The 26,174-nt window shown below is 42.2% G+C and overlaps 1 protein-coding gene across 7 annotated transcripts in view; it reads right to left on the bottom strand.

The window, feature by feature from the left end:
- Positions 1–26,174, bottom strand: part of CACNA2D4 (calcium voltage-gated channel auxiliary subunit alpha2delta 4) — a 301,745-nt gene that overhangs the window by 43,047 nt on the left and 232,524 nt on the right. For all 7 annotated transcript variants that reach the window (XM_053255008.1, XM_053255007.1, XM_053255006.1 and 4 more), the window contains 4 exons: positions 15,168–15,229; positions 12,052–12,066; positions 6,123–6,167; positions 4,534–4,596 (listed from right to left, as the gene is read on the bottom strand). In XM_053255008.1, coding sequence (XP_053110983.1) covers positions 4,534–4,596; positions 6,123–6,167; positions 12,052–12,066; positions 15,168–15,229 — 185 coding nt within the window. The remainder of the gene's footprint in view (positions 1–4,533; positions 4,597–6,122; positions 6,168–12,051; positions 12,067–15,167; positions 15,230–26,174) is intronic.

Genomic DNA, 26,174 nt, shown 5'->3' on the forward strand with positions numbered 1-26,174 from the left:
GGTTGAAATCTACACTGAACACCACATTTGTATAGAGAATGTGATGCTCTAGAATTTTTATATTTAACATTTTTCGTATTTAACATTAGAGCAACAGTTTGAGAGAGAGATGCAAAAAATGATTTTTGACAGCCATTTTTCCAAGATGGTGACCAATGCTCAAGTTGTAACAATCAGGACTTTTAGTATGTTACTTACAACAGTGTCCTCAACATCAATGCTGATTTTCAAAATTTTGGGATCCCCCCTGCCATTGACTGGACTACTACTCTTTAGAGTACTTGGCAAAATTATTAATCCCATAAGGCTGTTTTATATCTGTGGCTGATACAGTAGGAGAAGACCTTTTGTGGGTGGGGGGGAGGGGAGCAAGCATTATTTTAATGCTTCCCCAAGGGTATTAAAATGCAAAAGGTGAATCCTCAGCAATGAAGGGAGGATGTGGAGGACACTTTCCCCAGCTTTCAGGAGTTGTGAACAGCTAGTGAAACTGCAGACATGGAGGCTGCCAGGCTGACTAACACCAGAGGTACAAGGGATAACAAATGTTTCTAAATCCACTATAACAACTGGTTCCCCTTGTCTGATCGGCTCCAGAGAACAGATTTTCATAAAAGCCACTTCTTGTCAAATCCAGTGGAAATCTAAAGTAGTACAGCAGCTTAGCAAAACAAAAAACAAACAAACAAATCCCACCTGTGCAGTTTGTGATAACAGCACAAAACTTGATATATACAAAGGGCACGTACAAAGCTCAAATTAAGATAAGGAGGAATTCCTAACATTCTCAGAAGTCTCAGAAGGAATCCAATAGCGCTTATCTGGAAGGAAGCCCCATTGAACTCAGTGAGACTTTTAAAAAAGTTGTTTATTTCTACACCATCCCAAAATATGCATTTATGAGCAATTAACATAATATTTACTTCTGAGAATGTTAGGAATGCCTTCATATTTGAATCCAAGTTTCATTGGTACACCTTTGTATGTGCCATGTTTTGTGCATTATCATAAAGTCTAACTTATCATAAATTCTAATTTTTACTGTGGCTTGGCAAATGCTCTAAAGGAAAACCAACAGTGGCAGTCATCCAGACTAACCAAGGGAAGGAAGGGAACAGCTTGGGCTGGGGCATTAACTCTGCTCTTTTGCCTCTGCCCCACCTCTGCCTCCAGTTGTGTGTCATCTCCTCTGGGGCCTGCTGTTGCTGCTGCTGCTATATAGGACATTCTGGCCCAAGGGCTCTTGTCCTTGTGGCTCTCAGACATGGGGCGAGCTGCCTGGGGCCCAGAAGACCTTCCTAATTCTGCCATTGAGAGGCCAGCATGAGAGCTTGAAGAGAGCATGAGTCCTGGGCCTTCTTTTTACTAAACAGAGGAGCTGTGGTTGGTCAGGCTGAGGGGATGTCTCTGGGAGAGCATAAAAGCGGGGATGGAGTGGGGGCAGCAGTATCACAGGCAGCAGGCAGAGGGAGGTATGGCGGTGGGAGGTATGGCGGTGAGAGGTATGGTGGTGGGAGTTGGGCAGGCCATTACAGGGGGAAACGGTCCAGGCAATTGAGGCCTGTTCCTTTTTCCAGCTCTTCTCCCAACCCTCTGACCCCAGGGAGCTCTGAGAACACTCCCTCAAGGATTAGGGTGCTGCTGTTGAATGCCAGGTCAATCAATGCGAAAACATCTCTCATTCATGATTTGATTGTGAATGAGCATGCTGACCTGGTATGTGTGACGGAGACCTGGTTGGATGAGCTGGGCGCGGTTGGTCTTTCTCAGCTCTGTCCTCCAGGTTTCCAGATCATGCAGTAGCCTCACCTGAGGGTCGGGGAGGGGGTGTTGCAGTCATCTATCGAGAGAACTTCCCCCTTTCCAGGTGCCCGGTCAGGCAATCTCAGAATTTCGAGTGTTTGTCCTTGAGGGTGGGCCTCCAAGATAGGCTGGGGATTCTGCTGGTGTACTGACCACCCCGCTGCACTTCAGTTTCCCGACCTGAGCTGGCGGGGGTGGTCTCGTAGGTGGCCTCAGAGGTGGCCTTGGGTTCCAATGTCCACGCTGAAGCCCCACTAGTGGGTGTGGCTCAGGATTTCATGGCCTCCATGGCAACCATGGGCCTGTCTCAGTTGGTATTGGGCCCTACCCACATGGCAGGACATACTCTGGATCTGGTTTTTGCCAACTGGGGAATAAATGATCTGGAGGTGGGGGAATTTGAGACAACTCCCTTGTCATGGACAGATCATCATCTGGTGGGGTTTAGTTTGACTGCTCCGTCTGCCCTCTGCAGGGGTGGTCGACCGATTAGAACGGTCTGCCCCTGGAGGTTTATGGATCCACTTGGATTCCAGATGGCCCTCAAGGAGTTTCCAGTGTCCAGAGCTGGTGTCCCTGTCGAGGCCCTGGTTGATCTCTGGAATGGAGAGATGGCCTGGGCTGTTGACATGGTTGCTCCTAAACGCCCTCTCAGGCTTGGTGGAGCCTGATCTGCCCCTTGGTTTTCCTCAGAGCTTAGGGCAATGAAACAACACGGGCGACGGCTGGAACGACGCTGGAGGAAGAGTCGTGACGAATCCGACTGAACACGGGCTAGAGCTCATTTCAGGGACTACTCTGTGGTGGGTGGGGGGGCAGTGAAGAAATGTTTTTTCTCCGCCTTCATTGCATCTGCTCAGTGCAGACCAGCGGAGCTGTTCCGTGTTCCAAGACATTGCTGCACACATCCCCCCAGGTAATGGGGGAAGGAATCATCTACAGCCCACTGTGATCAGTTTGCGTGTCACCTTGTAGATAAATTTGCTCGCATCCATGCGGATTTGGACTCCAGAGTTTTGGCAGTTCTGGCAGACGTGCCTCTGGTACCATCTGGTCCCATTGTGTTGGATTCTTTTCAGTTGGTGCAGCCTGAGGATGTGGACAAGATCCTGGGCAGTGTGCGGGGGACATCGTGTGCTCTTGACCCTTGCCATTCGTGGCTAATAAAAGCTGCCAGGGAGGGGTACAGGTAGATGGTTGGAGGTGATTATTAATGCCTCATTGAGGGCAGGATGCCATCGTGCCTCAAGGAGGCAGTGGTAAGACCATTATTAAAAAAGCCCTCCCTTGATCCCTCCAACCCGGACAACTATAGACTGATCTCTAACCTGCCCTTTTTGGGCAAGCTGATAGAGCGTGTGGTGGCGTCACAGCTGCAGAGGATCTTGGATGATATGGATTATCTGGACTCTTTTCAATCTGAACGGCTCTCGGTGGCATTCGATACCATCGACCATGGTATCCTTCTGGGCTGCCTCTCGAGTATGGGAATCAGAGGTACTGCGTTGCAGTGGTTCTGGTCCTTTCTTGGGGGGAGGGTCCAGAAGGTGGTGCTGGGGGACTACTGCTCGGCTCCATGGCTATTGGCCTGTGGGGTCCTGCAGGGTTTGGTCTTGTCCCCCAAGCTGTTTAACATCTACATGAAACCACTGGGAGAGGTCATCTGGAGACTTGGACTGAGTTGTCAGCAATATGAGATGACACTCAGCTTTATCTCTCCTTGTCACCTGATCCTAGGGAGGCGGTGGATGTCCTGAATCGGGGGCTGGAGGCCGTGATGGGTTGGATGTGGGTTAATAAACTGAAATTGAATCCAGACAAGACAGAAGTACTGTTGGTCAGTAGCAGAGCCAATCATGATGAGGAGATTTTACCGGTTCTGGATGGGGTTGCACTCCCCTTGAAGGAGCAAGTACGCAGCTTGGGGGTACTACAGGACTCAGCTCTGCTTTTGGAAGCTCAGGTGGATGAGGTGGTCAGGGGTGCCTTTTCATGGCTTCGGCTACTGCTGCAGCTACGTCCCTTTCTCGAGAAGGCAGATCTGGCCACAGTTACCCATGCCTTAGTTACGTCACGTCTGGATATTACTGTAACGCGCTCTGTGTGGGGCTGCCCTTGAAGAATATCCGGAAACCACAGCTAGTGCAAAACACGGCAGCTAGGGTTTCTTCTGGAGCTGCCCGGTAGGAGCACATCACACCCATTTTGAAAGAGTTGCACCGGCCGCCAGTTCATTTCCGGGTCCAATTCAAGGTGCTGGTTTTGACTTTTAAAGCCCTTAATGGTTTGGACCTGATTATTTGATTGTCTCCACTGCTGCTTCTTGTATTTTGTACTGTTTTTATGCTTGTGTTTTAATTTAATTTTTTAAAATCAGATTTGTTTTTATATTTTTTAGCTAAACATTTTAATGTATCTTTTTTATAATCTTGTTTTTAAATTTTATTGTGAGTCGGGGGATTTTCTCAGTGAAAGGTGGGGTATACATTTAACAATTAAAAAGTAAAATAAAATAACCAAGTAAAGTGCCAAAGTGCACCAATGTATTCACTGTTACTCTGGAAAAAACTCTGAAGTTCCATCACTTAAAACCTAAATAAAATAAAATTGTAGACTTCTCAACTTTGCTCCCTCTCCTTTTTAAAATTCCCCTTTCCACTCTCTGCTTTTATGCTTTTAGGTATGTGTTTAGTTAGTTATTTGTTAATTCAGTCATTGTTACATACTTACCTGTTTGGAGACTTTGGAAACAAGTATGAATCCATTATTGTCAATGAGGAAGCAGTTCAGATTCTGAAGAGAAGAGAGAGGCAATATTTAAGGAAAATGCAGTTTTTTTAAAAAAAGGCAATGTTGCCTAGTATGCAGGTCTCTGGCATGCACATTTAGATGCTTGGATTCTGCTTCTATTTTTGCTAATAGCCTTATATATGAGCCCCTGCCATTTTGGGGTTCTCTTACAAATTTCAACCAATGGTAATACATTAGTAATTGTTTCCACCACAAGGAGGTGAACTTCATGTTAAGTGAACTCATGTGAAGATATCCCAGAGTCCTCTTCTACTCAGCTTCCTTGAGAGGAAGTTGTTCTGTCTATTGCAGTTTCCGTAGCATCTTTGAGACAAACTAAACACTGTAGCATATTACTACAAGGTGAAGAACACTTAAAAAGTAACTTCAGACACACAAACAGTGTTCACATGGTCACATTCATCCTCTTAGATTAGTATGTTTTCATCAACATTAACTAAGCCTTGTGACACTCCTGTTATTCACTGTGCATTTGGAGAGAATGGGGTACTGCAATTATTCAACTGCAGTACCCCATTCTAAATCAATTCTAGAATTGTTAATAAGATTCAAAGTTCTTCCATTCCTTATAGAACCCTTAGAGGTTTTACTGTTTGCTATTTCCAACTGCCTAATCATCTGACTGGGGACTTTGAAGATGTTTATTTTTGTGGATTGCTGCCTAAAGTATTGGACTGTAATCAGGAAGAGCACAGTTCAGTTCTTGTACCGCCATGGAGCTCACTGAGTGACTTTGGGTCAGTGAGCCTCTCTCACTCTAACCTACCTCAAAGGGTTGTTGTGAGGATAAAAAGAAGGTGAACCATATATGAGCTCCTAGGTTCAAACTGGGCAAAACTAGTTGAGTCTGGATGCCCATGTGTATTGCATCCACAGGTCTGTCCCATTACGTATAAAGCAGGGGTGAGTGGGGTCTATTTATTTACACAACAGGAGTTTATGAAGGAGGGCAGAAAACCCAGTCTCTTCATCCATCTTACTTCCCTACAATCCTTTGCTTTAAGCAATTTTAGCCCAGCTTAGCTCACTTCTCAGAGCTGGACTAGGGGTTCCCAAACTTGGGTCCTCTTCAGCTATTGTTGCTAGGGATGCTGGTAGTTGTAGTCCTACAACATCCGGGGATCCAGGTCTGAGAAGCCCGGTCTTAAAGCCATGCAACACAGAGGGTTTTGCCCCCTTATCCTATGTGTTCCTTTTCATGTAAGATACATTCATTCCCACATCAACTGTATAAGGGAATGGGGCAGACATCCAGATGTCTACCCTATTACATCCAATTTGGCTGTTGGACAAAGGAGTTATAGAACAAGTAACTGCATCTTAGTCTCACTTCCCTACCATCTGTAAATAAATTAAAAGCCACCCAAACAAAAAACAACAGGAGAATAATAATTACCCTGCCCCACAAGATTCTTATGGGATAAAGAGAATAAGGAAAAGTTTCATAGTCTGACTCCAAGCCACTGATTTATAGAGCTACACAAAATAACAAAATCCTAGCAACTTACATCATCCTGGCAGCTCATAGGACACAGGCCATCCACCCCACTGCACTAGAATAGAAGAGAAGGAGTTAGTGTGTAATTTTATCCTGCATTCACCTGAACCTCATTAGGTACTTCTGCAGCAATAGGCCTGCCCTGTTCAAATTCCTCCTGTGCCAAGGAACTCTTTTGCTGCCACCACTCAGATTTCCAAAAATCGGAGTGGTGGCAGCATCTGAGATCAATGTTCTCTGAGATACTGATCGAATATTCTCTTCCCCTTTTCTGTAGTAACATGGTAGAGTTTTCAGTTTAGATAACATAGGGGAGGAATTATCAACAGCTCTTGGAGAAATGAAACAACAAGAGTTTTATTCGCTTTATCACAGTAATTCAAGCTGTACTTAATCACAGTACTTAAAAGCAGTGCTCATGCCTAATGGTTACTTCAGCCCTGGTTACACAAACATTAGCAGAAACAGTTATTTTCTATCTTCCCCTGCTGTAGTCTTCTGGGAATGGTGTCTAGCTTGTTCCTTTATTTCCCCCCATTACTTAGTTTGATCATTTCTTCAGAGTTCACCTTGAACTAAGATCCAGCTTTACTTCAGAGGGCAATCTGGACCAGCTGCCACTCTTGCAGCCAACTCCTCTAAGTACCAGAAAAGTCCCTCAGTTCAAGATATAAAGTCTAGAACAAGCTTTCAGCTCCTTATTCCCTTTCTCAATCTTCCTTTATCTTCCTTTCAACCATCTTAAGCATCCCTCTCCCACAATTGCCATTTGCCTTCCCCCAGTATTCTAAATGAGATTTCCCTTTTCCACCAGCAGGGGCCTCTCCACTGCAACTGTCAATCAAACACTGTCGCCCACTCACCCAGTTTGAAGAGATTCTTTTGGAGCTCCTCATAATTGTTTGTTTGCTTGTTTGTTTGTTTGTTTGTTTAAAATAGTTCTACCCTGCCCCTCCAGTATACTACTGCTCAGGGTGGCTCATGAACTCTTTTGGATTTCACTACCCTAAACAGTTTAGTGTCATCTGGCCACTTCGCTGCTTATCCCAACTTCTAGATCATTTATGAACAAGATAAAGAGCACCAGATCCCTAGGGGACCCCACTTCTTACTAACCTGATATATTTAAAGAAGGTCTTATTATTCCCCTTGACATTTCTAGCTATATGCTCCCCAAACTCTCTTTTTGAATCCCTTATTGTCTCCTTGCATTTCTTTTACCAGCGTTTATGTTCCTTTCTGTTCTCTTCATTTGGGTAGGGCCTGAATTTTCTGAAGGAAGTCTTCTTCCCTTTTATAGCTTCCCTGACTCTACTTGTTAGCCACATTGGCATCCCCCTGAACTTGGTGGTACCTTTCCTCCTTCTTGATATGCATTCCTTCTGTTATTGTGGTTTTAAATAGGTTTCATGCTTTATGGAGTGATCTGACCCTCCTGACTTTCCCTTTCAGCTTCCTTTTTACCAGTCCCCTCATTTTTGAGAAGTTTCCTCTTCTGAAGTCCAAAAATCTGTGTTGGACTTCCTTGGCAGTGCTTCACTCTCATATAAGCTGAATTGGATCACACTATGGTCACTGTTCCCCAATGGTCCTACAACTCTGACATCTCGCACCAGGTCCTGGACACCCCACAGAATTAAGTCCAAGGTTGCCTTCTCTGTGGTTGATTCTGTGACCAACTGTTCTAAAGCACAGTCATTTAGCATGTCTAGAAATTTGGCCTCTCTCTATCAATACCCGCATGTGAATTTGCCCACTCTATGTGAGGGAAATTGAAGTCATCCATTATTACAGCTCTGTCTCTCTTTGACACCCCTCTGATTTGCTTCTCCAACTCCAGGTCACTCTAAGCTTTTTGAACTGGAAGGCGATAGCATGTCCCCAATAACACATTTCCTTTCGGTCCTCGTATTGTTACCCATAATGATTCTGTGGAGGACTCTGGTCCTCCTAGCTTTTCTAGCTTGTTGGATTTTAACCCTTCTTTAATACACAATGCTACTCCACCCTGATCCTCCCCTGCCTGTCCTTTCTGCAGAGTTTGTATTCAAGTGTCTTGAATAACAGTGTCTCACTAGTTCTCACCATTCCATCAGGTTTCCATTATGCACACTATATCTATGTTTTCATTAGCAACCAATCACTCCAGCTCAGTGCAAATATATATGGCAGAACAGGATCCTCCTGTTATTAACAGCAAAGATTGCTACATAGTGAAGAAAACAGTGATAACATTGGCTGCCTTTTGAATTCTGGTAACATTTTGACAAATGATATATGAACAGTGTACAGGGGCCTTGGGCACTGTCCACTTGCTTCAGTTGGAGATTTACAATGAACAAGAGCTGACATGTGTCGCAGTGTTGATTTGGACAGGACATGAAGGGTTAAATAGCAACTAAGAAAATCCTGCCAGAACCTGTGGGTTTCATAATTGTCTTGCATTCTGTTGTTACTGCTGCAAGTCTGTCCCTTTGTGTTACTTTGCTATGTTATTTCCCCCCCCCCTTTTTAACCCAAGGGCGGGTGGCTGCCAAGATACGCAAGGGGAAGGCTGACACAATGTTGCCTTTTTCTTAATTTAAGAACATTAGAAATAATGCATGGGGTTGCTTATTGAAGATCAGCCATTTTAAAATGTATATTCAATCAGGACATGCATAAGCTGGCTTTGTGTTTATCTGTCATTTAAAGTACAGCCATTGGACCCCACAGCTGTCAATCAAACTGTCTTGGAAAGATCTAGATTCTTCTTTTTGACCCAATAAAGACATCAAAAAGAAAATGGGTGGCTCAATCAACTTCTCTCCATAGGGAGGTCACATTCCAGTTTACGTACACCATAAAGTTATTAATGACAGGGCCGTGTTTGTTCTATCATTTTACAGAAAGAAGAGGGGTTACTAAGAAATAAATGTGTTGAAACTTGCCAGTATGAGGACTTTGTAATGCCTTATAAACCAGGGATACTGAAAGGGTGGGTTCAGAATCAGATGACTGCCAGCCGGTCCGTCAGCTGGTAACATCTTGGTAAAATGTTGGGACATGAGAGTATGTACTCCCAATTGGCATGAAGTTTAAATCTGCTGAAATTTGGTTACAAAGATTCTCCACCTGACATTTTACTGACTTCTATACATCTGGAAGGCGGGTGGAGAGTGCAGAAACTGGACTTGAGCAGGCTCAAACATCATGCCTGCTGAGAGTTCACATTCTTGTATTCCAACATTTTATTGAGATGTTACTGATTTACAGATTGGCCAGTGGACATCTCAACCTGCCCAAAGATTTCAAGAAGTATGTATGCTAGGAAGCCAGGAGTAGGAAGAAGTAGCACCCCAGTCTGTGCGACTTGTGACACAGATAGTGCCATATGCTTCTATTAGATATAGAAATGTGCTTGATTTGCATTTGGATTAACCAAACTGTCATCTTTGCTGTAAGTTTGCTCATTGCCTTGTCATGGTGTATTAGGCCACAAAGTTATAGGTTCCAGACAGCTAATTTGAGATGTAGATTTAAATCACTTAGCATCTACTGTATCCCATTTCTTTGATTAAGCTGCACCATCCTGTCACGCAGGAATGCAAATTTTTCCTAGAGACAGTAAATGATTGTAATAATCAGATCCTCACTAGCCTGTTTACCTTTCCAATAGGCATCTGCATATTAAAATGCCTGGTAGGTAGACACTAGAAATTCCAATCAATGTTCCCCAATGGCACCACATGGGTGTCCTAGCTAATCACATGGAGAAAGAACCAAAGAATGGTTCTTCTCAGTGTGGATATGGTTAATGAAGATTAAGATCTGCTTCCACTGACATGAAGAAGCAAGTCAGAAATAATAAATTTTGGAGAAGCAGGAAGGTACCTGGCTTTCCACAAGCCATGAGCTAAATGAGATAGATAACTAGGAATAATCTGCCCCAAATTTTAGCCAACATCTAAACTATGATCAAAAAGAAGACTTCTCATTAGTCCCAAGTGCTTCTGTTTGTGTTAACCAGCTGCCTTTACGTTCTTGGACATAAAAATGTAATAAAGTGATGCCTGTGTGAAAGCTGCATAGTCTTCTCCTATTTCTTTTTGTTAAATACTTGCTTGTAAACAGGAACTAGCCTGGTTGTCTGTTGTGAGTGAGGTGAGTAACAACTGCAGAGAAAAGGTTCTTACATTGCAAAAGAGCTGGTAGTGATGGTTCATCCTCTTTTTCAAGGAAGCTCAATTCAGATTTGGACCATAGCACTGTGGTGAGGCTATTTTCTAGATCAGCATTTCTGGGGTACCACAAATGACTAATGTAGGTAGATGTCAGCAGCAACCTTTCCGAAACTTATTTGCAAACCTTGTTAAAAGTCACCCAGGATTCAGTCTAAGGGCAAAACTAGATGAGATGATGGGAAATCCATAACAGGGTCAGTTTAGATCAGGATTGTAGCACTAGGGGAAACTTTCCCCCTGCATTGTTTCCCTAGCAGTTTCCCGCCCCCGTCTGCCAAGGGCAAAACATAAAGATATCATGCAGGTACTTGTTTAGTTCTCCCCACAGGGCAAATAGCAACTGGCAGGGGAGGAAATGCAGATCTAGAAAATAGCCTCTCCGCAGTGCTATGGTCCAAATCTGAATCAACCCTCCCCAGAAGTTTTTAGCATTGAAAAAAAATGTGGGAGATCCAGTCATGGATCTCTCTTAATCTTAACTAGTTTGACCCTGTGTGAGAGCTCAGCTTCCTCAGCGCATGATTTATCAGTGTGTCTCTTGTGATCACTTCATTCAAAGGGTGGTAGCTCAAAACTTTACTTGTAATAATATGTTAAATTGTAACAGTGGGCCGATTCAGACAATCATCCATCTGCACATTGATATTTATTACATTCTGTTACACTTTAGTTACATTCTATTTATTACATGTGATACCAGAGACCCGATTATCGCAGGTTCTCAGTATTTGTGATTTTGCTCATTTGTGGGCAAACTCCTTGCACCCAAATTCAATTATTGCCGAGGTAGCTAGCAACATCATCAGGAGGAGGAAGGAGAGGCGGAGACAGGAGGCAGTGACTGAGAAATACAGAGACTAGTTTTGAGGGTCGATTTGGACTTTAACCCCCCAGGAGTAGCCCACACAGAACCTAACCTCATTGTTCAGGTTAGATTTTGTATTCCATATTGTGGTTCTGGCATCCATGGTGGTATTGTGCAACGTAACCCCATTAATATTCAAGGGCCTCCTGTATGCCAAAAGAGTGACCACTCTGACATGTTTAAACAGGGTTTCAGAGCTTGTGTAGAGGGGCGATTCTGATGGACAACCCTCTCATGTGATTAAAGGATGAAACAAAAGCATGGGAGAGGTCTGCCATAGGTGTCAGAGCAGACACATTCTCTACTACTACTACTACTATGGATATTTATATAGTGCCCTTTAACCAAAGTTCTCAAAGCAGTTTACACAGAAAAAATAATGCATACGCAGCATGCCCACAGTGTTATTGCATGTGCTAGTGAATGACTGTCCGAATTGTTTCAACATTTGGATAGATAATACCTATTGTTTTGGGCTTCAAGCTGTTTCTTTCTCCACTATCCAAATTTACCATCTTTGGCTGGTCAGGTTCCCAGCCCTCTGCAACTTGGTAATCTTTGCTTGAGGTATTTACAGCACAATCCTTTGCATGTCTATGCAGAAGTAACTTCCACTGATTTCAATGAGTCTTATTCCAAGGTAAGTATTTGATTAACTTCTACTGATTTCAATGAGTCTTATTCCAAGGTAAGCATTTGATTATAGTCTTGATCACTTTACACAGAATCTATTCAACTCAACACATATTAGGCAACTGACACACAAATGACACATGACTATCAACATTTCATGAAGCACAGGCAGGGAATTCTGGGAAATCTCTTGGACTTCAGAGCTCCTGTCTACTTACATCAGTGTCATTAGGCTGGGAGATGGTAAGTGGGAGAGTCAGCATGAAGAACATGGCAGCACATAGAAGGGAAATGGAAAGAAGAGACAAAATGTCCATTAGTGACTCCTTATTGAACAACTATTGAGTGCCAGTGAGCTAAGAGAGGGCTTCTTACACATGACTGGGTGCTGGAAATAGAGCCTGAAATATGAGCAAAAGCTTCTTTTCAGTGTCCTTATTCATCACTTCCTCACCCTCAGGTAAACCGTATACACTACATGAAAATCCACAGTACTACATCCTTGAACTGTGACTCTCAAAAGAGTTCTGTGCAAACCCAGCCCCCCATTAATGGAAGTCTGAACTAATCATTTATGACCACCTCCACCCTGCTAAGCTTCCTCTCATCTACAGGCCCAGTGATATTGCTTGATGTAAAGCGACACAACTTCCTCCACACCATGTAAGCCACCACTCAGCCAGCCTGCAGAGAGGCCTTGCATGTAAACTAAAATGGATTACTCTCAGGCAGAATGGCAAGGTGGGACTTCAGCAGACTCTGCTATGGGAGTATTCAGTTTTTAAGTCCCCTCTTGCAGGCTAAGATGGACTACAAACTAACCCCTTCCCTGCTTTTTGAAAGAGAGGGAGTAGAAGCAAGGTTATCACCATATCCATCGTGGCAACCAGCATATCCTCACATTCACAGAATCATGGGCTTTAATCAGTGGTAGTGGTAGTTTAATCACATTGTTCATGAAGAAGGTCCAGGTTCAGTCCTTAGCATGTCCAGTTAAACATTCTTTCAGGTAGCTGAGCTGGGAAATACCCCTGCCCGCAACCTTGAGGAACCATGGCTACTCAGAATAAAGAGTACCAGGCAAAATATTTTCAACCCCATTTCATCTCCTTGCTCCTCCCTGCCTCCCTGCACACAATCAAAATTCTTCAGGCAGCTCTGCCGCTTGCACAGAACACGAGCCGTGCTGAGCGGCAGAGTCAGGAGCTGGAGGAGGAAGACCTCCAGCATCCCACAATGCCAGGAGTGCAGGGCACGGGGGGATTCTGTAATGACCTGCGTTGTCTGACTGCCCAGCAGCTGCAGAACCACTCTTTTCAGAGGGGGAGGGAGAGCCAACAGACAGGAACAGAGACAAAGCATAGTCACAAAACGTTGCAAGAAGTCAGGACCGGGAATTCCACAGTCATCAGGAGTAGGGGTGCACACGAATCGTGGTCAGTCACAACAAACAGGACCAGATTTCCAAGTCAAGGTTGCTCATGGTAAGGGCTGGTCACAACAGATGTTGTTTCCAGCACAGACCCAGCTTTCAGGCTGCTCTAAATAGGCAGTGTGCTGAGAGTCCTGCCCATCCCTGCAGCTGGGTCTTATCACGGAGATGCAGCTGGGTCAGAGCTGGAACACCTTCGGGGATCCGAAGCAAGGACCTCGACTTCAGCGGCTTCGGAGGCTTCATCAGAAGGAGGGAAGGAAGGAGGCAGAGGGGCCAGCAGGTCTGTCAGCTCTGGCTCTGCTGAGTCAACCGGAGTTTCAACTTCCCCCCTCTGCTCTGGGTCTTCAGCTGAGGAATCCTCCTCCATGACCCCCATGGGAGTCATCACAGATTGCCCTGCTGCTCGGTGCTCTTGGTACGCAGCTTTGTGAACACTTGGGCTGCAGCAGCCCAAGCATTCACACAACAGGGAGAAGTGTTTGTGCCCTTCTACTCCACTATTAGCCCAGATAAAAAACGGGCTACCCTGTTATGGAGGGCCAATTGGGAGCGATCCCTGCACTTCTCACAGCCTACCTGGGTATAGCTGGTCATGAGAATGAACTTACTATATGTCATTTTGAACACTTTTGGTAGAGTTGAAAATGTGAATTATAAATAAGAAATAAACCAGTGGTCTGTATCCATATGAGACAATACAAATTACATGGTCATTTTATGTTGACAGCACATCATGCTATTGTAAATCACCTTAGAAATTCTAATTGAAAGCTGATATATGTTTTAAATAAATAAATATTGACTTTCAATTGGAACATGCTGGACAATCTGGCAAAGGCTATAATGAATTAGGGACACATATTGATCTAACCATCTAGATATCCTACATCTGGCTGCCAGAACATGTTAATAAATAAAAAATAATATGTATCTTAATCAATAAAAATAATCTGGGGTATAATCTGAGGCATTCCTACTTTCCTTTCCAGATATTTATTTGCCTGTAGCCAGTAGTGACTCCAGAAAGATCTGATGGTCATCATTATAACTGCCATCATTATAAAATGCAAGCCACTTTTAAGGGACTACCTTGGTCACATTGTATCAATATTAGTCTTATCCTTCAAAATGACGCCTTTCAACCTTTGTCAGTTTTGCCAATTCGAACATTCTGTTTCAGCCTACAATAGTAATGGCTTGCTTACAATGCAACATAAACTCATTAGAATCCTGTTTGCCATACCTATGTAACCAAATACTTTCCCCATCATCTGAAACTTAATTGCTTTTCAGTATATTGATGTACATAAAGTAAAGGTATGTGCTAGAGGCAACAGGTTCTAATTTGAGTAACCAGAAGTATAGAAAGTGGCTGAGAACACACAACATTAGATTGACTCAAGAAGAATCTTTTGAATGGAGTCTAATAAAAATTGTCTGGGGGAGAATGAATGGTCGTCTAGAATAAGCAGAGGCAATATAAATGAAGTGCACTCCCAACAGGATGGTAAAGGAAAGCATGTAGACATTCTGCCTGATATTCAAGAGGAATTTGAATGGCTGAATCAGTACAAACATAATTCCACAATTAAATGTGTCAGCTGCAGTGGATTTAATGCCATGCCAGGCTTGCGACTTTTAACATGACGTTCTGAGAACAGACTGGCAGCTGATGCAGCATGCGAGTTGTCAAAGGATTAGCAAAATGTGTAATTTAAAAACTAATCTTCTGCTCCAATCTGTTTAAAACAAATTTTTACAAAGGGTCTTGTGAAAATGTGGCTAGGGAAATATCAGCTGTCCCAGCCCCATATATACATATGCTGCATGGGATTAGCCAAGGGAAAGTGACCCCTCTGTTTTTACATTGTACCTCACCATAAATACTGGCATTCTTACCTGCTGGGAAGCCATCCAAAGCTTGCGTTGGAGGAACTCCAGTTTAATTTGCACACCCACAGCTATGGGAAAATAAAGCAATGAGGGAAGGGGGGGGGGGAGGCAATAGAGATGTAAGTTAGGAACAGAAAAGAAACATTTGCAAGAAGCCACCAGAAGAATCACACCATTTCCGAGTGTAAATGACAGGTAAGTGCTGAGTCAAACCATAAAGTGAGAGTCAGGGGTTTAACAAGGTGATGGAAAAGGAAGCATCAACTGCTATGCTGCAATACTGACACCTACCTCCCACTAAACACTACCCAGACACTACAGGCTGCCAAAACGTTTTCCCCTTTGCTTGGTCTAGATTATAAAAGCCATCTGATATAATAATGATTCAGTAGTGCGACACAGGAGCCTTAGACTGGAGACAGGCAATAGTTCTTAAGAGAAATGCAAATGATTTGAGAGAAGTATTGCTTCCCAGGCTATACAGAGATATTTCTTTTCTTTGACTGTCACCTATGGTCAAATGGATTTTGCAAAAATCCTGCAAGACCTGTTTAACAGAGGCAAACATCACATAGTGTATGCACCGCAAGCAGCGACTCCACTTTCAAAGCACCCTTAGCTTCCTGGGGGTGGGGAGAGACCCCCTCATCCATCTCCAGTCATATTCAATACATAAAGTTGTACTGGAAACTTTCCATAAGTTTTATTTATTACATGTATGTCCTGCATTTCCTCCCAGGAGCTCAATGGCATTTTCTTACTACTAGCGGCAACATGGCAGAAGCAACTTTTTGAAACTGGTTCACAGCCCATTCTCTTGGCGATTGCATCACACTAGCTTCTTTGAAATGGAATTCAGCTATGAAAGAGTCAGACCCATAGAGTGGACTTAGTTCTGCACTATGGATGCATCAAACCTGGCAGCTGGCATCAGAAAGAAGCACATAACATCATTTCTGTTCTTGGAGCCATGGTGTCAGTGTCCTTCATGTCATGTTTCCACAGCTGGTACATTTTACAGCATCCTTATTATAAAATGGACCTGACTGCCGTGAAATGGGGAAGGGAATTATTTCCTACAGCTGCCTTCTCCCTGAACTCCTGAACATGCACAACCAGACAAGATGCAAGATTCATCTGGATTTAAGTTCTAAGAATGAAATGGAAGTAGAAAAGATGGAACTGAATTTTTGCCTTGGTGCTCTTGACTAAATATTCATTGAGCTACTCTGGGGATACATGAAGGATCTTTTCAGGCAATAAAAACAGACTTCAGCTTGAGTGCTAAGCTAGTGCTTAGCAGGATCCAGGTATGTCAGAGCACAATCCTGTCCCCATGGGAGAGATATAGGAGATCTGGGCAACCTTGCCGAAGCTGAAAATAACCATGTTGCTGGGAAATAATCTCTTGCCACTTTTAGGTGTTTCTCTCTCTCTCTCCCCCCCCCCTCTAATATACAAAATAGATATGCACATGCTCCAGTACTGATGAGGTAGAGTGTTCAGCTTAGTATAAAAGAGAATCTGTTCTGAAATTATGGGCAGTAGCCATGATGGAGGAAATAGTTTTTTTTGTCTCCACTTTTAATAGAGTATTATTATCTTGTTTACACAGTCAGACAGGTGTTATTGACTGGTTTGTTTTATCCAGACATCGAGTCATTCCCAAGGACCTGGGATGACAGAATTTTATTGTCAACGTTGTTGCTGTTGTTATAGGTATCGTCACAGAATATAGGCTGTTCCCAGTAAAGCTGCTTTTTGTAATTGGCTGATGGTGATTTCTGTGGCCCCTATGGTGTTGAGGTGCTCTTCAAGGTCTTTGGGAACTGCACCCAGAGCGCCAATTACCACAGGGATTATTTTGGTCTTTTTCTGCCACAGCCTTTCAATTTCAATTTGTAGATCTTTGTATTTGGTGATTTTTTCTATTTCTTTTTCTTCTATTCTGCTATCCCCTGGTATTTATATGTCGATTATTTTGACTTGTTTTTCTTTCTTCTCGACTACAGTTATATCTGGTGTATTGTGTGGCAGATGTTTGTCTGTTTGTAGTCGGAAGTCCCATAATGTTTTTACATCTTCATTTTCTACCACTTTTTCAATTTTATGGTCCCACCAATTTTTGGCTACAGGTAGCTTGTATTTTTTGCAGATGTTCCAGTGTATCATCCCTGCTACTTTGTCATGCCTTTGTTTGTAGTCAGTCTGTGTGATCTTTTTACAACAGCTGATTAGGTGGTCCACAGTTTCATCTGCTTCTTTACAAAGGTGGCACTTGCTGTTTGTGGTGGATTTTTCGACTTTTGCGCTTATTGCATTTGTTCTTAGTGCCTGTTCTTGTGCAGCCAGTATTAAACCCTCTGTTTCTTTCTTCAAGTTGCCATTCTTAAGCCATTGCCAGGTCTTGGTGATGTCTGATTTTCCACTTATATTGTGCAAATATTGACCATGCAGTGCCTTATTTTTCCATTTTTCTGCTCGGTTCTTGACTTGTTCTTTCTTGTAGGCCTGCTTTGTTTCATTGGTGTTGAATAGTTTCGCATTATTGACCATTTGAAGTGCATCTTCTTCACTCTCCTTGATATATTTTTCAAGGCCTCTTTTCTCCTCCTCTACTGTTTGATGGACTTGCAGCATTCCTCTTCCACCTGAGCTGCGAGGGAGGTATAGCCTATCGACATCACTGCGGGGGTGCAGAGCATGATTGATGGTCATGATTTTCCTGGTCTTACGATCTAGCGTCTCTAGCTCTGCCTGGGTCCAGTCTATTATTCCTGCAGTGTATCTGATAACAGGTATAGCCCAGGTGTTTATGGCTTGTATGGTGTTCCCGCCATTGAGTTTGGACTTGTGGATTTTTTGAACTCTCCTGATGTATTCACTTCCAATTTTTCTTTTAACTTCAGAGTGTGCAATGTCATCAGCCTGGAGAATGCCCAAGTATTTGTAAGGTTCTTTCTCTTCCAGGTTCTTGCTCTAGCTTCCATTGGGCAGTTCTATTCCTTCTGTCTTTGTTATTTTCCCTCTGTTCATTATTAATGCAGCACACTTGTCTAGTCCAAACTCCATTGCTATCTCTCTACTGAATATACGGACAGTGTTTAGCAGTGATTCAATTGCTTTTCCCCAAAATTCAATTTTTATTGATTTTAACAATAGTAATATTGTCATTCATTACAAATACACAAAGGTGGACTTCCCGCACACATCTCTTCGTGAATCATCAACTATAAAGTTTACCCTTGCTATAATAATAATTCAAAGCATAAATTTAAACCTTTACAAACACAGTTAATCTACCCAACCTGCAGTTTTTTAACTAAATTTCAAACCCTGCTGTAAAGTACATAGTAGGAAAATAGTTCTTTAGATACAACAAGAATGGTTTCCAATCTTCTTTAAAACATTCCAAATTTTTGTCTCTTATTAGTGTTGTAAGTTTTGCCATCTCCGCATATTCCAAGATTTTTATCAGCCAGTCTTCTTTTGAAGGCAGTTCATTACTCTTCCATTTCTGTGCATATATAATTTTGGCCGCTGTAGAAGCGTACATAAAATTTTTTAAATTAGTTGTAGAAATTGCACCTTGTGTTATTACCAGCAGGAAGGATTCTGGCTTCTTAGGAAATGTCATTTTAAATATTTTCTTTAACTCATTATATATCATATCCCAATAGGCTTTAGCCTTCACACAGGTCCACCACATATGAAAAAAAGTGCCTTCAGAATGTCCACACTTCCAACATTTGTTTGAAACATTTTTATACATTAATGCCAATTTTTTTGGTGTCAGATACCATCTATACATCATTTTGTAATAATTTTCTTTTAAATCATAACATGCAGTAAATTTTAAATCAGTTTTCCATAGTTTTCCCAGGCTGCCATTTCTATATTATGGCCCACATCTTGATTCGATTTCTGACTGGGACTTTCCATACAACTTCAAATCGTCCGTGTACAGCAGATGGTTGATTTACTTGATGTTTTAGATATTTGGTATCCAAGGCCTGTTTTGTTTAGTATTTGTGAAAGTGGGGTCATGGCGATTACAAACAACAGAGGGGATAGTGAGTCCCCTTGGAAAATGCCTCTTCTAATGCTAACCTGTCCAAGTGTCTCGCCATTGATTGTTAACTGTGTACTCCACATGCTCATTGCTCTTTTTATAAATATCTGAATGTTTTTGCTGACGCCAGTTGTTTCTAAACATTTTAGTATCCATGTGTGAGGCAATGAATCGAAGGCTTTCTTGTAGTCAATCCATGCAACACTTAGAATTGTTTTTCTTCTCTTGCAATTTTCTAAAATCATTTTGTCAATCAGCAGCTGGTCTTTTGTGCCTCTGGTGTTCGGGCAATTTCCTTTCTGTTCAAACTGGAAGCTGCTTATTAGTTAATAAGTGTTGCATTACTTCATCTGCTATTATTCCAGTTAATAATTTGAACATGGTTGGCAGGCAGGTTATCGGTCTATAATTACTTGGAACTGCACCTTTTGCTGGGTCTTTCATGATGAGATGAGTTTTCCCAGTTGTTAGCCATTGTTCAATATCACCTCCTTGCAAAATGTGATTGAACTGTTTTGATAGTTGTTTATGAAGGCTTGTTAGGTGTTTAAGCCAAAAGCCACGCAGTTTATCGTCACCTGCAGTAGTCCAATTTTTATTTTTTTTTGCTCTTTCACTTATTAATTCTGGTGTTATTATTAGATCTTGCATTTGTTGACCTCTTTCATCCAGCCTGCTTTTTTATTATAATCTTTTGGATTGTCATTATTATTATTATTATTATTATTATTATTATTATTATTATCATTATTTTGATTTCTATACCACCCTTCCAAAAATGGCTCAGGGCAGTTTACACAGAGAAATAACAAACAAATAAGATGGAACTCTGTCCCCAAAGGGCTCACATTCTAAAGAGAAACACAAGATAGACACCAGCAACAGTCACTGGAAGTACTGTGCTGGGGGTGGATAGGGCCAGTTACTCTCCCCCTGCTATATAAAGAGAATCACCACATTAAAAGCTGCCTCTTTGCCCAGTTATCAGGAGTAGATTGGTACTCCTACTATGGAAGGGGAGAAACAGCCCCTAAAAAAGAAAAATGAATTTAAAAATAAACAAACTTCAAAATACATTTCAAAATGAAATAGCCATGAAGGAGAGCAAAGGAGTATGTCATTCATTATCAGTAACATTACAGGCACTAGCCAATAGGTGCAGGTGGCACACACAACCATAATCCAAACAGCACCAGTTACTGCAGTGAATTTGCTTGCAGCAATAATTTAATTTCTCCACAAAATTTGTTTCTAGCTGCTTGAGAGGTGTGATGCTCCAAAGGCTACCTCCCCCTCAGTTTCAGCAATTGCCGAATACTGTCCATGAAAACTCACACAATTTGAAAAGGCTCTATAACTAATATCCTTCTGATCCTATTTGATAGAGGAACATTATAGGCTGTAAGTGGGGTTGTTTTGCTGATTCTGTCTGGAAGGCAGTCTGACTATGTACACATAGTAAAGTCCCTATTATATTTTGAAAGCATTTCAAGTGAAAATCATTTTCCCGTATCACAATGAATCACATTATTGGGAGTGAGGATTGCTCAACAAGTGCAGCTTTCATAAGGATGCCGAGCAGTTAGTTTTAGGATTACTAATCTTGGAATAACATAGGACTGTCAAGAATCTCATGATGACACCAGGAAAACTCTTTGTTCTGACAGATTACTCAAATGGAATGAAAAACATGGAAATAAATCTATTTTTTGTACATCCTACAGAAAGCACAATTATCTCCTAGTGAATTTAGTAGGTGGATACAGACATAACAGTCATGAACAGAAGATTAATAAGGAACTGATGTAGAAAATATTAAGATATGGAGAAGGTGGTTGGTGAATGGGAGGAAAAAACTTGGGAGGGGTGATAGAAGTGCTGAGAAAAGGAAGCAAGATACAATTCAGGGCTGTCTGTGGAGTGCTATATCACACAGCAATTTGTATTCATGGCAGGAATACCAGACAGGAGCACCTAGACTAACACTGTGTGGGGCGCTTCCATGTTTTATTTGCAGCTTGTCATTTGAAAACACTCAGAAAGGGAAATCCTCCTTTCCCAGATGCATCTCTGTATAATGTAAATGGACACATGGGGAACAATACACCTTTGTGGTCTTCAAAATTGACACTGCACGTTTGTATATTAGATATATTTTTCTGCCTACAAGTTTAGATCAAGGATGGCCAACTAGTAGTCTATGGACCAGATGTGTCCCAGCAAACAATTTTATTTGACAGGGAGTTGGTTTCCAAACTTAAATGTGGTAAAACCTTTGCTTAGAGTTGCACTCAGAATGATCCTCTCCCCGCAAGGCAGAGGCGAGTGAGAGAGGCTGATTCAAAGCATTAATGTTGTATCTCTCCCTGGGGTTTTATATGTAATGGTTGGGCCATAAAGAAGTGCATGTGCTCCAAATGAGGGAAGTCCTTTCTGCTGGAAATCTCCAACTTTAAAGACCCTGGCAGCCACCTGTTGTTAGAACGTGGGTTGACCCTTTACTTTCTCTAGATTCTTGTATTATAAACAACATTAAATAAGCAATGACATATATTCACAGAAGGATGCACTCATCACATATGTATGTACATACATATCTTACAGCCTGTTTCTATTCATATGTATTTAAGTAAGTGTCATTGAGTTCAATGAGACTTACTCCCGAAAAAGTGTGCATAGGATTGCAGCCTTGGTAATCTAACAGAATAGAAGTATTTGGGAACTTTTTAAAAGAGGGACAAGGAGAGCCTTGTGCACAACCTATAGATGCTTGAAAAGGTTCCACTGCACAATTTGACAGACATTGTCCAATCCCATTTTAGAAATACTAAAACCTTAATCATTTCAATAGTGCATCCCTTTTATGCACCCCTTTTATGGAGAGGAGAGCTGGTCTTGTGGTAGCAAGCATGACTTGTCCCCATAGCTAAGCAGGGTCTGCCCTGGTTGCATATGAATGGGAGACTTGATGTGTGAGCACTGCAAGATATTCCCCTCAGGGGATGGAGCCACTCTGGGAAGAGCAGAAGGTTTCAAGTTCCCTCCTGGCTTCTGCAAGATAGGACAAGATTTTTATTTTTATTTTTGGACAAGATTTTTTTTATTGAACCAACAAACTACCAAAGCACACAGTACATTGCCAAAGCACAATTATATACAAAGTGGTTGTTTGTACATCATATATCTACAAAGATTTACACACAAGGATTTGGAAACCCACAGGGTTATAAAGTATATGCAGGCAGTACTGTAACTCAGGGATGGGGGATTACAAGGCACATCAGGTAATCGGAGGGGTTACGTCCAACATCAATTTCCATAATTTGTCCCATTGCTGTTTAGAAGAGATACACTTGTTTTTTTTGCACAAGATGGGGCTCTTTCAGCCTTATCTTCTCCAAGATAGGGCTGAGACAGATTCCTGCCTGCAACTTTGGAGAAGCCACTGCCAGTCTGTGAAGACAATACTGAGCTAGACAGACCAATGGTCTGACTCAGTATATGGCAGTTTCCTATATTCCTAATCGTAATTTGGAGCCTTACAATTAGGGATTATTTTTCTTTTATTATTAGGAGCTTCCAGGATCTTTGACCAAATAAAGGTCCATTTCATTTAGCACAAAAGAATAGTTACCTCAGAGGATGGATGAAAGGATGAGAAAAGTGGTATATCAAAAGTGCTCTGCTTTACCTTTTCAAAATGTTCTTTTTTTTAAATAAGCTCACCAACTGATCATTTCATAAGTCCAGCTCTACCCAAACAAAAATAGCCTTTTACTTGTTCTTGAGGTTACTCAACTATCCAGAGAACTTTAGCTGACTTAAACCTGTTCTTCAGCTGATAGGGGCATTCCTCATCCCAGCCATCTTGTATTCTGTTCTAACTCTTGAACCTTCCCTTTCTTTCTAGATTCTAGAAATTTCTTTCTTCACCTGAAAGAAATCATCCAAATGTCATCTATTAAAAACTACTTGCATTATTTAAATTAATCTAGATGAACACAAATCTTGCTAACCTAACGCTTATACTTATTGCCTAGGTAAAAGGAGAGTCAACTAACATCTCAGGACCTTCCCTTGGTCACAGCCATCATATTGGAAAGAAAAGTTTCATAACATGTCTCTTAAGCTGGGCAGGTTCTGGTCACGATATTATGGAACATAGCGTGTATGTAATGAGAGCCAATTTCTGAGGCTATTTGTACATGTTATGGTCTTAGCAGTTTGAGCTCTGCTTCTGAAGCTCTTTCATTATGTCATGGAGATCTTATCCATGATCTCATTGGTCCCAGATAGCAAGATACATCTTCTTCTGTACCATTCCACTTCTCTGAGAAACAAAATGAAGGAAGCTTGGTTGTCGTGCACGCGGGACAGGGCCTTCTCTGTTGCTGCCTCCAGACTCTGCAATGCTCTCCCAGTGGCTATTCACTCCTCAGTCTCCATCATAGCTTTTAGAAAGCATGTTAAATTGTGCCTTTTTACCCAGGCTTTTATATGATTGTCTCTGCTGCTGCTCTTTGCATTTGTATTGCTTTTATGCTTGTGTTTTAAATTTTTAATCAAATTTGTTTTATATTTTTAGCTAAATATTTTAATTGTGTCTTTTTTACAATCTTGTTTTTAAATTTTGCTGTAAACCGCCTTGGGATTGTTTTAATGAAAGGCGGTATATAAATTTATCAATCAATCAATCAAATGGGAGTTCTGCTTCACAAGGTGGCTCCTTTGCACCATAACAGCTGAAGCCTGGTTCCATTTACTACAAGCAGACTGAAGATGTGAATCATGCTATGCCTTCTTGATGTGATGCAAGCCTTCCTTGTTTAGGCTGGCATCTAAACAGCAAGTGTTAAGCAAGCAGGGATTATTTTAATTTGCTTGGATGTTTTTATTGTGGGATTTGTTCTGTTTTTACCTTGAGGAATAAGCAGGATAGAAATTCACCCAAATAAAAATGACTACCTTTCTAAACGTGTCGTTGCACTAACTTTAATAAGTCTGGCAGATCTGGGGGGCTGGGGCTGACCTTTGATAGCCATTTTCATTGAGCATGTTAAAAAATTCTCTCTCTCTCTACCCGTTCACCACAGGTCTGTCCTCATTGCTCTGACAGCAGGCTTGCCCCCTTTAAACATTCTTTCATAAAAGAGCACCTCAGAGTAGCAGAAAGACAACTTTTCTTCCTTTTTGTAAGTGAAATATGTGTCTGCCCATCAGCTCTCCTGCTCAAGTGCTTGCTCTATTGTTGCTGAATATCTAAGAGTAATTTTGCTTACAATGTAACTTTAGTACAAACTAGAAATAATAAAAAAGGAACTAAGGCCATCACAGTCGGGTGCTGGGGGGGTGGGAGCCAGAGATAAAGTAAAAGCTGATAAGATGGGGAATAATTCTGGCAAGATTTAGCTTTTATGATAGGGTGGGTAGAGAGGAAATTGAGGGCAGGAGAGAGTGGTTTGATCAGAAATAAAAATGTAAAGGAATAAAAGGACACACCACCTAAGAAATTGACAGAGGCTGTTGACCAAGCTCAGGACCGAGAGATAATCCACACAAGCAGATTGAGGAGGCAGAATTCTAGACTTCACTTTCAATTGCCCCTCTCTTCCTCCTCTACAGGGGTGGAGCCATTACTTAGCGGTAGGTAGAACATCTGCTTTGCATGCAGAAGACCCCAGATTCAATTCCTGGCACTGCAAGATAGGGCTGGGAGAGATTTTTGCCTGAAACCATGGAGAAGCTGCTGCCAGTCAGTGTAGACAAGAGTGAGCTAGATGGACCAAAGATAGAAGGCAGCTTCCTGCGTTGCATGCTCCCCTGTGCAAAACACACACCCCATGCAGTAAACTAGCACGAGAGAGAGAGAGAAGCTTAGCTTAGTCTTCTCCCTGCTAGACTAGTTTATTACACGTAGGGAGCATTTTATGCTGGGAGAGCGTTCACAAAAACGAGTCACCACCAGCTGAAGAAGTACAGTCCAGAATTTACCACCTCACTCTTGGCTTGCTTGAAGGGTTATTATGCATTAGGAACACAGGAACATAGGAAACTGCCATATACTGAGTCAGACCATTGGTCTATCTAGCTCAGTATTGTCTTCACAGACTGGCAGCAGCTTCTCCAAGGTTGCAGGCAGGAATCTCTCTCAGTTGTTAAAATGGACCCCGGACGCCAGCAACTCTCGTGCCTACCCATCTCTGAATGTAAAAGCGAAAGGGCCCCAGAGTCCAAACTGAAGTGGGTAGATACAGTAAACATTTTGGGGATTGAATATGGGATTAAGGAAAAAGTCTGGGGGGGGGGGGAATTGGACAGATTGGGAAGAAAAAGTAATGCTTAAAATCATCATGTGGAAAAAATGGAGCCTTGCCATGTACCAGAAAGCGGTTTACATCCGGACTTACCTGATACCCCTGGTGCATAACCTGGCAGTAGTCTATCCTCCCCCCGCTTGATCTCCTTTGGAGAGTTGAAAGCCAGATCTTCCGTCTAGTATGGCATACAGCGTCCCTCCCTTTGGCCCGTGCGGTAGCATTTAAGGAGGTTGAGTGGGGAGGCCTAGCCCTACCTGCCCTGCAACCCTATTTTGTAACTGAATTCATGTCCTACAATTTTGGAAACTGGATTTTCGTGAATGTCCATAATATGTCCAACCTCCTGCAAAAAACCTGGGTCTCGCTTTTCACTCTGCGTTGGCGCAAGTCAGCATGGGGCATAGCATGGTGGGGGAAAGGATCTTTCAATGGTAGTATCACACAAGTATTAAAAAGAGAACACCCGGACTACTTGAGAGATTTGTTATTCACACTTAAAAAATGGAAGGTTGAACCGGATCTATTTAAAGGATCCTCCTCAGTCAAGCAGCTAAGGAAAACAATTTATGGAGAGATTGTAGAAGTGGGTTTCTTAAAACCTGATTTAACCCGATCACCCAATCG

This window comes from Hemicordylus capensis, chromosome 5 (assembly GCF_027244095.1).
Source record: "Hemicordylus capensis ecotype Gifberg chromosome 5, rHemCap1.1.pri, whole genome shotgun sequence".
Lineage (NCBI taxonomy): Eukaryota > Metazoa > Chordata > Lepidosauria > Squamata > Cordylidae > Hemicordylus > Hemicordylus capensis.